The following is a 12,754-nucleotide window of genomic DNA, read 5'->3' as shown; positions in this document are numbered from 1 at the left end:
GCTCTTTTCCCCTCCTCTGCTCTTTCTCCTTTGCTTTACCTCCTAGGGTCACACAGCTGTCACTGAACACTTTTACTAAGGGTGCCAAAACTCCCAGGTGGCACAGAAGTCTTTCTGGGAGGGATGCCATTCTATAGCCATCATTGGGGTTAAATTAAACTCTGAAAAAAAAAAAAAGCACCTGTTACATAGTAGGTGCCATATAAATGCTTTCTACTTCTCTATGAAAGACTGAGTTAAATAAAGCTGGGAAAATGCACCCATTCAAAGTCAGGGTAAGAATCCACAAGGGGGACGTGGTAGAGAGTAGGGAGTCCTAGAAGAATTTTTTACAGATAACAGAGTTGATAGCGTAAGTTTGAAAAAACGTGGTACCTTCAGAAAGAATCAGACTAAACCCTGGAATCACAAAACTCCATGAATGTTAACTTTCTCTTCCTACTCCTCTTCTTCTTTGTTATTCTTTGCTATCATCAAGGTCATCATCAACACCATAATCACCATCACCATCATTGTCTCTCATGATACTATATTTAGCCTTTCCTGTTAGGGTTTTAAGGTCCCTTGGATTTTCTTTAATTTGTCCCATTCTTCCCTCTTGATCTTTAAGCAAAAAGACCCACATGACAAATCTTCTTACTGTCTTAGCATGTCTCTCATTCCATGGCAAAACTGAATGGATGGGGCTGCCATGGGAGCGAATGTGGAATACTGAGGTATTGAGAACATACATGTGTATGAACTAAAAACTCTGGATTGAACATCGAGGCTCCTGGGTTTTGGTTTTGGGTTTACCACTAACCAATTGTGGCTCAGATTAAGTCTAATGGCTCCCTGTCTCAGGTTTCTCATCTTTAAAAGGTACGACTTAGGAGTTCCTGGGTGGCTCAGTCAGTTGAGCTTTTGACTCTTGATTTCCACCCAGGTTATGATCTCAGGGTCATGAGATTGAGCCTGGCATCAAGCTCTGTGCTGAGCATGGAGCCTGCTTAAGATTCTTTCTTCCTCTCCCTTTACCCCTCCCCCTGCCCCAGCTCATGCACGTGCTCTCTCTTTCTTACAAAATATATATATATTTTGTAATATATAAGTCATATATATAAGTCATATATATTTATGACTTAGAGCAGAGGGAAAGTCACACTGGGATGAGAATGAGAATTGCAAAATTCCTTTCTATAAAGCCTGTACATTTTTTTTTTTTTTTTTTAAAGATTATTTATTTATTTATTTGACAGAGAGAGAAATCACAAGTAGGCAGAGAGGCAGGCAGATAGAGAGGGAGAAGCAGGCTCCCCGCCGAGCAGAGAGCCCGACATGGGGCTCGATCCCAGGACCCCGGGACCATGACCCGAGCCGAAGGCAGAGGCTTAACCCACTGAGCCACCCAGGCGCCCCTAAAGCCTGTACATTTTATAATTATTTGCATCAGATGATAACTTCCATTTGCAACCTCTATTCAGAGGACACTGTTTTGACTCACTCAATTCTGTGTCACCCTCTTCCATTTTCTTGGCATGAGGAGAAGCGGAAAGGGGATCAAACAGGGCAAACAATGACTGACTCTCATCACTACAGGTACCTTTTAAAAGGAACATTAACAGTACTGTTATTGTCTTTTATTTAAAAAAAAAAGGTATTATTTAAATAAAGTAATGTTGTTACTTTGTTACTTTAACTGCGTGTCTGCCACGTTCCAGATACTGTGATGGGGGAAGAGCAGCAGAGAAATGAATGAGATGCTTCTTCTCCTGAAGAGCTCCTACTTTAATAGTAGAGACTTGGAGAGGGGGGGAACCAAATGTGTGATTTTGAGCATGTGGTTGAATCTCTCTGTCTCTCACTTTCCTCCTCTATAAATAAGGATGAGACTGGTATGTCGTAGGATTTTTTTTTTTTTTTTTTAGGTTTAAATGTGTCATTGTATGTAAAGTGCTTACAACAGCTATCTGGCACACAGTAAGCACTCCACAAATGTTACTATTTCTGTCATCATCGCCATGGTCATCATCTAAATGCAACACAATGTGGTGAGCTCTAGAGTTGATCTTGTGGATTTGGGGAGCCGCAGCTCCCACATGCTGAAGTTAAAGTGTGAGATGGGGAAAAGGACTTTGGGAAAGAGCCAGCCAGGGGCCGGGGCAGGCTAAAACACAAAAACCTCACTGTAAAAACAAGGGTGTTTGAGCTGTTTTACATGGTATGGTAAGAGGTTCATATTTTATGCTTTAGACCGATGTTTCTTGAACTTGTGTGTAAAACGAAAAACATTTTCAGAGAATACCTCTCCTAATGTTCATTTAAATTATCTTTAAATCTTTGAATAGTCTGAACATTAAACTAGGTAGAAACTCTTTATACCTATGGCTTTTACACATCTTGAAAACCAAAATAAATTTTACAAATGAAACACAAACGAAACTGTGAAAGTAATGAATTTGTAATTAATAGCATCAATTCAAGACAGTGGGTGATGTTGTCCTGTTGCAACTGAAGGGCTACTTCCAACATGACATGGGAGACGATTGTATGAGTTCAGCATCTATGTCCGGCCATGTGCTGGGTGATGACTCAGTTTGCTTTGATGTCATGCCATTTGACCTCCAATTGTCTGTAACGTGCCACCGACACACCCCTGGCTGTTACTTTCTCCTCTGCTCTGAGGCAGATCTCCCTTTATTATGAAGTGGTTCTACAGAAAGTCCACAACATGTTTCAAGTAACTTTTTCCTCAAGATTATCAATGAAATTAAACACAAAATTAAGAAAATATTCACTGGGAACTCATGACCCTCTATGACCATTTCTGAGGATACCAGGGGCTCTTGAGCTCCTGTTTGGAGACAGTGTTTTATATCATGCAGGTGTGGCATTAGAGGTTGAGCAGTAGTTCCCAGGCAGTGAGAGGGCTGGCATGAGACCCCAACAGGGAGTCAAAACACAGGTCCCTAGGCCTCACTCCTAGAGGTTCTTTTTCAGTGGGGCATGGAGGGGATTTGGGGAAGGCTCAGGAATCCAAAGGTTTCCAGGAGATGCATACAGTCAGATTTGAAAACCATGGCTTGACGACAAGATCTCTAAGTACAGAAACACCTAGTGTGTTCTCGGTTTGGATCAATTGTAGTTTTGTTTGACATCTATACAAGGCGGCAACATATTTTGAAAATACCTTGTGGAGAGGTCCAAGGTCACACATACATTGAAAATATAGATTAGATGAAGCTTAACTGTGACAGTTTAACCACCTGGCTGTTAAACTCTAAAGGAAACTAACCCCCTCCCCCATCAGTCCCAAGGTCAAACACGAAGTGAAAGCAATGAAGGCTACCCCCTTCCCAGTGACCCAGCCCTCTCTGTGGGAAAGCGATCACTCCTTCCACTACACACCTGAAGGGGCTTTGCTTATCCTTGCATTTGGCTTTCCTTTTCTCCCTTGTGATGAATGGTGTTTGGGTTTGTCTCCTGCTCTAGACTTGACTTTCACTGAGAGCGAAGACCATGTCTTATTGTATCACATCCCTATCCCCTCCACCAATCTGCTGTGTGGTCATTTCCATTTTGAGGAAGAGTCCTCTGGATGGTAAAGTCAATTTTTGGAGTAAAAGGCCTCAGGACATTCTCTCAAAGAGAGTAGGGTGTGAGAAAGGGTGGACAGGAGAGAGGAGACAAAGTGGAGGGAGTTGCTCAGAGCGATCCCCCCCAGGGCTGATGGCAGACCTTTGAAGGGCGCTCATTTCCCGCACGTTTCTTGATGCAGCCTCTAGTCAGGGGGAATCTAGGAGCAGGGTCACTGCGCTTCTGAATATCAGAGACTCATCTACTTCATTAGTTGTCAAAATTTAAAATAGAAGTCCTTTGGGAAGACACTTGGGAAAACCAGTATGGGCACAGGGAAAGAATCCAGATTTTTAAGCCAAACCGTGAGAATCCTGGTCCCCCGCTCAGCAGTGTTGTGACTGTGGACCAGCCCCATCTCCTCCCTTTGCCTATTTCCTTATCTGCAATATGACAAAAACCACCTCCTCTCAGGGCGGTGGCGAGGCTGAGATGAGGAATGCAAAGCAGGGAGGACACGGGAGACAAGCAACAAGGGGCACTATCTAGTTCAAAGCTATCATTTCTGGCTAAGGAAACTGCGTTTCAGGGAAATGAGCCAACCTCTCCCAGGCACACTTATGCCAAGGGGTGGGAACTGGACAAGGGCCACCAGGGACTCCTACTGCCACCAGGCAATTTTTATCGAGCATTTCTGAAGTGCCGTGTGCCATACTAAAAACCCCACCATATCACCTCATGACAGCGCTAGGGGATGAGCATTCTCATTTTCTCCATGCTGGAGATGGGGAAATTGGCACGTAGAGCTCAAATACTCGCTCAGGAGGCTCCGCAAGGATTGGAGCTGAGATACAAACCCGGCCAGGCTGAAACGACACTTCCTCCATATTTGACAACTGGTGCTCTTCCCTTGACCTTACCCATCCACCAGATCTGACCAAGCCTTACAGGGCAACGGCAGCGCCAGGAGCCTCCAAGGTGCACCGGGAGGCTGATCATCTACAATCCCACATGTGAGGCAGGCATGTTGTCCTGTGCCGGGCCCCCTGCTCTCACTGACAGGACCCGGGCCTGCATCTCTGTGCAACTTTGTAGGCCTGAGCCGTGAGGGACATAGATGACTTCTCTTCCGGGAGGCCTTACTTGTGGCCAGGAGGCCAGCCCCAGGGTGGTCAAACACTCATTAGGTGAAGAACAGCTCAATCTCTGTCAGACTAAACGGACTTCAACCTCAGACACTGAGGAGAAAAAGCTCCATCCCTGACTGACGAACAGTCCTCCCTGACTCACACGGAGCCAGAAAGTGAGCAAGTCAGGGATCTCATATTGCTAAGTCCTGCAGTAAGGAAATACGGCATGAGTGTGTCACAAACATTAATTAACAAAATCTGTTTGTCTCTCTCAAAGGATGAAATTCAGATGTGCCACGGGCTTTCACTTTCCCTCTTCCCTCATAGCAAAGAAAGAGAGAAAAACCCCTTAAAAAAATCTTCAGTGAAGGAATTACCTATGATTTGTACATTTAGTCAGCATAACAGCTATGCCCTCCGAGTATAGAGATTTTCTCCACACCATAGATACCGTGGCTTTTTAAAAAGGGTTCAGGAGCTACTCTCTGAGAGGTAGAGGGTGTTTTCTGAGGAAGTGAGATAGCTTATCATTTAAGGTTGACATTGGGAATCCCAGGCCTTTGTGCGGCACATCTGGGGCAGTGGGAGCATGCTGTTGGGAGGTGGGCATGGGCAGATGCTGGACCAGAGGCTTGGGAAGTCCCCTGGTCCGTCCCCCCCATCACTACAGCACTCACATCATCTTGCTACCCAACCACTTGGAGAGGCTGATGTTAATGGCATTTCTGTTAAAGTAAGAAGACTCTTCTGTGAGACTCTTTTAGCAAAAGCCATTTGATTTGAGACAATTGAGTAACTGACTGGTGGGGAGGATGGGAAATGTCTCACCAGGAAATCATGCAGTGGAAAGCTCACATCTTTAGTCGCCAAAGTCTTTCTTACTTGAGCAAAGCCCAAAGCAACTTTAAAAAACTTAAAAAAAAAAAAAAAAAAGCTGTTAAATACTGACAGGGATTCAGAAAATCCAGACTCCCGTGAAATTGTTTACTTTTCAGGGGAGGAGATGGTACAAAGAATGGATTAATAATAGGTTCGTACCTTTGTCAGTGTATTGCTTTACTGACTGATAGAGGATTCCTCCCCTCCCCCACCTCTTTTTTCTACTGAGGAAGCCTCTCTGTCAATTATGCTACTGGTTCTCAGGGATGGAGAGAGAGATAGTAGTGTTACCAAAACCATTTAGAGAATCTTTTCAAAATATATTCATTTTTCTCTTCATCTGACCATTTAACCTGACCTGGACCCATGGGAGCATATTTTTACAGCTCTATCTGGGGCATGGGATTTAGGAAAACTTCCCCAAAGTGTTCTGCTCTCCTCTTAAGACCCACTGAATGGGAGTATAACAGAGCTGATGAGTGCAAGAAACAGACAGTTTCTTCCCACACAGAAAATAGTGAATTTTATTAGCCTACCTTTCACAGTTAGGTCCAGCATAGTTTTCTTTACAAATACACCGAACGGCTCCATTTTTTCTATAGCAGGATTCTGCAAAACTAGAAGTATAAGAGAATATTAGAAGTCAATTCCATACATCACTGAAAAGATTGTCTTAACTTTTGATTCCATCATCTCTACCTTGGTACCAGTCAAGTTTTAATGAGTCTCATCATTTGCTTTACTTAAATCAAATCTTCTTCCTTTCAGGAAGGTTTAGACTAGCAGGCTCAGATAGAAAATGCCCAAATATTCATCCACTGGTGAGATCATTTTCCAAGTCCACTTACTTATTTTGCCATAGAGGCACTTAATTATTTTTACTTGAAGCAGTGGGAATTTCTAGAATATTTAACGCAAGTCTAAATCACATACTCCAAAGCCAGAAATAAAATAATCAAGTTCTTTTATATGTTACCTGTGGTGGTTTTTTTTTGTTTGTTTGTTACCTGTGATTTTTGATGAAATGAGAATTTCTATATTCTCATCATTTTCTGTATATACATTAGAAAGTTTCTCCCTTTTTTTTCTGCACTAGATCTCTTCCATTCTTCAAGGTCATGGACCACTTCTAAACTGTACACTATAATCCCCACTGAACCCTAATTTCTTTGTTGTATACGCTAAAGGTTGGGAATAGGGAGTGCAAGAACTGGCTCTTTTGACCAAAGTCACAAAACAAGTACACAAGCAATAAATAGGACCCACAGGAAAAGGATTCTCGTCCATAGAAACCCTTCTCTTGATTACTGTGTGGTTTTTTTTGTTTGTTTGTTTTGGTTCTTTCTTTTTTTTTTTTTTTTTAGATAATAAAAATTTGGACATAGGACAGAAAAGCAATAAAAATACTGTTCAACTATTAAGGAAGGGGAAACGGAATATAACTCTTCACATGTTTGGAAAATTCTACATTGACACATAAATCCAACTGTATGAGGGGGGTGTGAAGAATTTTAAAGCCTTACAAATTAATTGGCTCAGGTATTATGCCATCAATGGAGTGTGACCTGCTGCTCTCACATTCCTGCTTGTATTAGCAATTTTACCCTAATGGTCTCTGGAAGGAAGCAAATGGATGTGTTTGCTTTGTTTAAAGAGATTTATATAATCAGTCAGAAAATAACATATATTTTGTCCACAATTTATTTTTTCTGTGCTTGGCTAAAAACATTTCAGCGAAATTACACTTCTTTGGCCTTATTCTCCATTTTGCTTGTTCTTATTTTTCTAGCTTACTTCAAAAAACAGTTAAGAGTCCAGCATGTGGACAAACCCTCATGCATGTTTCTTTGAAGATGTTTCTCCCAGCAGCCTGCCTACAGCTTGAAGGACTGAAGCATCGGCCTGTGTCTGGAGTCGTCTGCCTTTAGCTAATGTCCTGCTGCTTCAAACAGATGACATTTTCCTTAATTGGAACGATTACTGTAGCTTCTAGTAGATGGGGAGGATGTCTGGCCAACTCCAAAATAAATAAATGAACTCTGTGCAAATGGTCCCTGGGAATAGCTCTGTGACCATTGGTCTCAGTGGAGTGAGACTCACAGGCAGTGCCAACCACTGAGATTCCTTTTTTTTTTTTTTTTTTTTAATTTTAAAATCAGCATTAATTGTTTATATTTTGCTTAAGGTAAAGTCTGTTTTTGGCCAAGGAAATGAAAACACTGAGACTTTCTCAGCCCACATTAACAACCATGGCGCCCTCTCCCAAGTGGACGGGGGAGCCTTTTGTTCTTGGAAACCTTTATGGAACCTAAGAAAAAATAGACTCAACACTGTTTGCTTGCTTACCTCCCTCAAGCATAATTTTGTTGCTTTCTGATGTGGCTATCGGAACTGGAAATCCAAATCCTGGTCTGGAGGCTCCAGTGAAGGATGTCTCAAAGTGTAACGTGGATTTCATACTAGGTGACTTTCTGAGCTCAAACAAAAGTCCTGGCACTTTAATTTTTATAGGAGGTAACAATATGAATTTCTAAAAAGCTGAAAGGGGCAATGGGTATTTGATTTTTGATAAGATATTCGAAAATAGTCAACTAAGTCAATAATAAGGCCATATCAAAGGCTAGAACCTTATAGGATTCAGGCAAATTTGTCCTGTTCAGTGACCACAGATTACACCTGTCCACATCCCCGCATCCCTCCCTCCCTATTTGTAGCCGGTTTCTCTACCCAAGTAGGACTGTTGCCACCTCCAAGAAAGCAGGTCTCTCCCAATTCCTCCACACTCCCACATAATGTTTTTCACTTATACATGGGGGTATTTTTGCTTTGCTGTCCATTTGCAGCAGACTTTTCAACTTTAAATGTACACTGTTAGAGGCCTCAGTTTCCATATCTGTGAATATGTGCCTAACTGCAGAGGACATTCCCGGAGACCTTCAACTGCCCTTTGAACCCAGATCTGCTCACACACCCAAAGAGCGTGGGTAGGAATGGTGACCCAATAGGAACTGTTTCCTCCTCTAAGACAGGAAGCTCATCACCCAACTGGCAATTTCTCCCTTATTTATTTATTTGAAAGAGCCTTTGGGGGAGCTTCTTGATCAACTGAAATACCAGATAACCTAGCTGAAAAGGTGAAACAGTAATTTGTTTTAGAAACTTCAAAATGCTGCTTTATTTTGACCTATTTCAATGAAATCAGGGCATTTTGATAGTTTTGTTTACTGCTGTGACTGGCGACAAGTACTGTATGACTGTCACATAATAAGTGCTTGATAAATATTTGTTGATCGCATGTAGAAAAACTTCTCAGTCCACAGGAATTAGATACCAAAAATTTCTTATCTTAAGACATTAAGGTCTTAATTTAGGTAAGAAAGTCCTGTCATATTGTTGTGGAAATATTGGGGTTTGGAGCAAACGGTCAAGGAAGAATTCTTGAGACGTCTTCGGTGCAAATTGGTTTCTTTATTAAAGCACAGGGATAGACGGGTGGGCAGAAAGGAGCTCCACTGGGGTTGTGATGGTTGGCTGATTATATACTTTCAAGCTGGGAGGGGGTTAGGGACAGCACAAGCCTCCAAGGAATTTTGGAAACAAGCTGAGGGGGCTAGCTATTGTTAGGAAAAGGTCATTTATTATTGTTTAGTAAACCCTCAGTCATGAGACCCTTCAGATGTTTATCAGTGGGCCATATGCTTGGAGGATGATTGCCAACATGTATCTTGGGGGTAGAGATAAAGGACATTTCAAAAGGAACTTCTATATGTTTAAGGTAGACTCACAGGATCCTGGTGGGGGAGTGTGGGGGTGGGTGGGTCAGGATAATGTTAAGCTAGGATTGACTTTTGTTTGCCTTTAGGAAAGTGTCAACATCAGGCAGCTGAGCCCCCAGAGGAAGGTTACTCTGGTTTCAAGGACTTGTCAATGGGCTGTAAGTAGTAAGGAAATTTAATTTTTTCCTTTGCCTTTGTTTCCCACATCGACATGTATAGGGCAAAAAGTGCAGAAGTGAGACTACAGTTTAGAGGATTGCCTTTGTAATTCATCCTTAGTTTCCAAAGAAACTGCAGCTCAGAGCTTATAAACCTATTTTGAGCAAATGATGCTACATAGCATCTTCATTTGTATGGGAGATTATATGGAGAACCTGTTATTGGAAAGTTGGAGGTAGGTATATTTAACAAAATAACAATAGCATAGCAAGAAAGCAGAATGCTGAACATCTCATCAGATATGGTTAAGACTAATGTTTGAGAGCAGAATATTAATGAACGATTAAAGAATATATCTAGATGAGACAAAGGGAGCTCATAAATCAGGACACACTTGGATGAATATAACAGAACATTTAATGTTTGAGGTTTCTATTCTCCCTCTCAATACCATCCATTTTGCACACATTGTTGATACCATGGGACATGAAAAATCACAAAGCAAGAACTGAAGCAGTTTAGTGGTTTCTAAAGAAAAATGGGGGCTATAAAATATTTGACTTCTTCACTGACAGACTCATCAGAGGATTTGAACAATCACAAGCTTTTAGGTGAAATGTTAGTTGAGTTGGTGTTCAATTAAGAAAAAAAATAGGGGGAGAATTTATTGTCATCTTTGTTCTCTTTATAAGAAAGTGTGTTGGGGGTAGGGGGCGATCTTCAGGCCTTTTAAAAGTTGTTTTATAAGCATTAGTTAACTTAATCTTTTTAACAGCTATCAACTAAATATTACATCCAAACACTTAGAACATTTCCTGACACAGAGCAAGCAAAATACTAGTGTTAGAAAAAATACAACGTATGTGTTCAATAAAGTCAGTAACTAGCATACAGCTTTCTGTCTGTAAAGAACCAACTCAAATGTGCCATACATATTGTCCTAGTCCAACCCTATGAGGCAGATCCTTACACCAACTCAGGAAAAAAAACAAACAAACAAACCTGAGCAGATAAATGAATCAATGAATGGAGCAGAGATCTGAATCTAGTCTCCTTGACCCCAAATCCCATGGAAAGTGAGACATGGAAAGAAAATTATCTTGCTTGAGATCACATAGCTATTTTGTGCCAAACCACAGATATGAACCTAGGTTCATCACTGTTTCTACTTGTGGTATAAGAAAAAATACATATTTGACTTTTGTCCTGGTTCCTGGCACAGAGCTCCTAAAGCTCCTCGAATTCCCTGAGTGATAAGACTTTTTTTTTGTGATTCAGAATGAGCCCCTCTCAGGCCTACTTGAGCTTATGCTAATGAGGTGACTCTTGATGGGCCCTTAAGTAGCTTCAGGTTAGGGGCTGGTTGTCAGAAGTGAAAACTACTTGGTTCCAGGGTTGGAACTTTGAACCCCATCCCCTTCAACACCAACCTCAGGGAAGGGGAGAGGGAATGGAGACTGAGTTCCAGTCACCAATGGTTCAATCAATCACGACTATATAATGAAACATACATAAAGTTCTTAAACAACAAAGAAGGTTTTGTGGAGCTTTGGGGTTGGTGAACAACCCTGAAATGCATAGAAATTCTACTCCCTCCCATCTCCCCCTCTACATCCTGCCCTATGTGTCTTCTTCGATTTGACTTGAATTATATCCTTTAGAATAAAACTAATTGCAAGTACAGCACTTTCCTGAGTTCTGTGAGTCATTGTAGAGAACTATTGAACTTAAGGCAACCCTTGAATTTGTAGTTAGCTGAGCAGATATGTGAGTAGCTTAGGGATCCCATTTGTGGCTGGTTTCTGAAGTGGGACTTAATGTATGGGCTAACTAATTCTGGGTGGTTAGTTAATGTCAGAAATGAACTGATTGTAGGACACTCACTTGGCTTCAGAGAATCAGAGAAATGGTTGATAGTTGGAAAACCAACCACCACTATACCAATTTAATTCTGAGTTCTATCATTTTTAAGATAATAAAGCATCCGGTCATGACTTGACTGTTGGATTTATACATATTATGGACCTGAAAAGAATTCCACTATTTCATTAAGATGTATGCCTATTCTCTTTAACTTCCCACTCAGGTCAAAACATAGCCAGAAGTGAAAATTAGTTTTCTGCGAAAACTTTTATGAGCTGATTGGCCTAAAGCATGCATTCTCTTTATCTGTGTTCTAATTCTGATTGAACAGTTTGCCACCACATGTAGGAAATCCTCTTCTCTGTGAAAATAAGAGGAAACACGACTACTGGAAGTACTGGATTGTGAGTTTGTTTGCATTACCAGTTGTGATCTCCCTAGGTCAAGGGATAGCCGAGAAATTAACCTTGTTTATAAAATCTAGGAGACTCCTTTGGCCTTATGATGCTACCCAATATTTTGGGAACAGAGTCATCACCCATACGACAAGTGCTTATGTTTCCCTGAAAGTGCATTTAGGCTAAAGAACTTTTGTGTATCTTTTCTAGTCTCATTTCAATATGAGGTACTCAGTCTTTCCACTAAGGTGGGAAAACCTGAGAACTCTGGATAGAGCAAAACTGAAAAGTACATAATTAAGGGGATAAGCAGCAGAAGAGAACATCTTCTCTCAGAACTTACTTAGCCACATGGGGTAGGGGACAGGGACATGGCTGGCAAAACCGGGGTGGTCCTCTGATGGAATCTCCAATATAACCATCTAGACATTTCTCACAGTGCTCTCCTGTCGTATTCCGCTGGCAGTTCTGTGAGGCAAAAGATAGGAAAATTTGACAGAAACACAAAAGAAATGCTATACATAATATATCTGGGAACCAAATACTACTCCAAGTAAAGAGGATGTGAGGCTCATGGAATTGATTGTGTGGTCAGAACTGGTCAATGCAAAGCGGCCTTGTTGGCCAGTCAATACTAGAAAGGGTGGACAATGGTGGCTGACTTCATCCTGAGCTTCCGTGTGTGCACGAGCAGCCTGGGTAGTTTAGAGTTTTCATGCAGAGGGCGTAATTCATCAACAAGCTGATTTTTCTGCTTAGAATGCCTGGTCATCTTTTAAGATCTGTACTAGACCTTGAAACCTCCAGGAATTCCTTCTGATGCCCCTTCCCTGGTCCTTCCCCCATTCCACTACCCATTCGGCACTATCTGCTCCCAACCTCAGCAGCCCTTCTGCCACATTGCGCCTCTCGTACTGTACTGACACCAACTCAAATGGAGCAGGTACTCAGAATAGAGTCAACTCAGCAGTGACAAGTTCATGGATTTAATTTC

The 12,754-nt window shown here is 41.6% G+C and overlaps 1 protein-coding gene across 2 annotated transcripts in view; it reads right to left on the bottom strand.

Moving 5' to 3' along the window:
- The window catches only part of LAMA4 (laminin subunit alpha 4), a 148,025-nt gene that overhangs the window by 90,576 nt on the left and 44,695 nt on the right, over positions 1-12,754 (bottom strand). For both annotated transcript variants that reach the window (XM_080805146.1, XM_080805147.1), the window contains exons 3-4: positions 12,104-12,228; positions 6,101-6,181 (exon numbers count right to left, since the gene is read on the bottom strand). In XM_080805146.1, coding sequence (XP_080661272.1) covers positions 6,101-6,181; positions 12,104-12,228 — 206 coding nt within the window. The remainder of the gene's footprint in view (positions 1-6,100; positions 6,182-12,103; positions 12,229-12,754) is intronic.

This window comes from Martes martes, assembly GCF_963455335.1.
Source record: "Martes martes genome assembly, chromosome: 6".
Taxonomy (NCBI): Eukaryota; Metazoa; Chordata; class Mammalia; order Carnivora; family Mustelidae; genus Martes; species Martes martes.
This window is presented reverse-complemented; position numbering and strand designations above follow the sequence as displayed.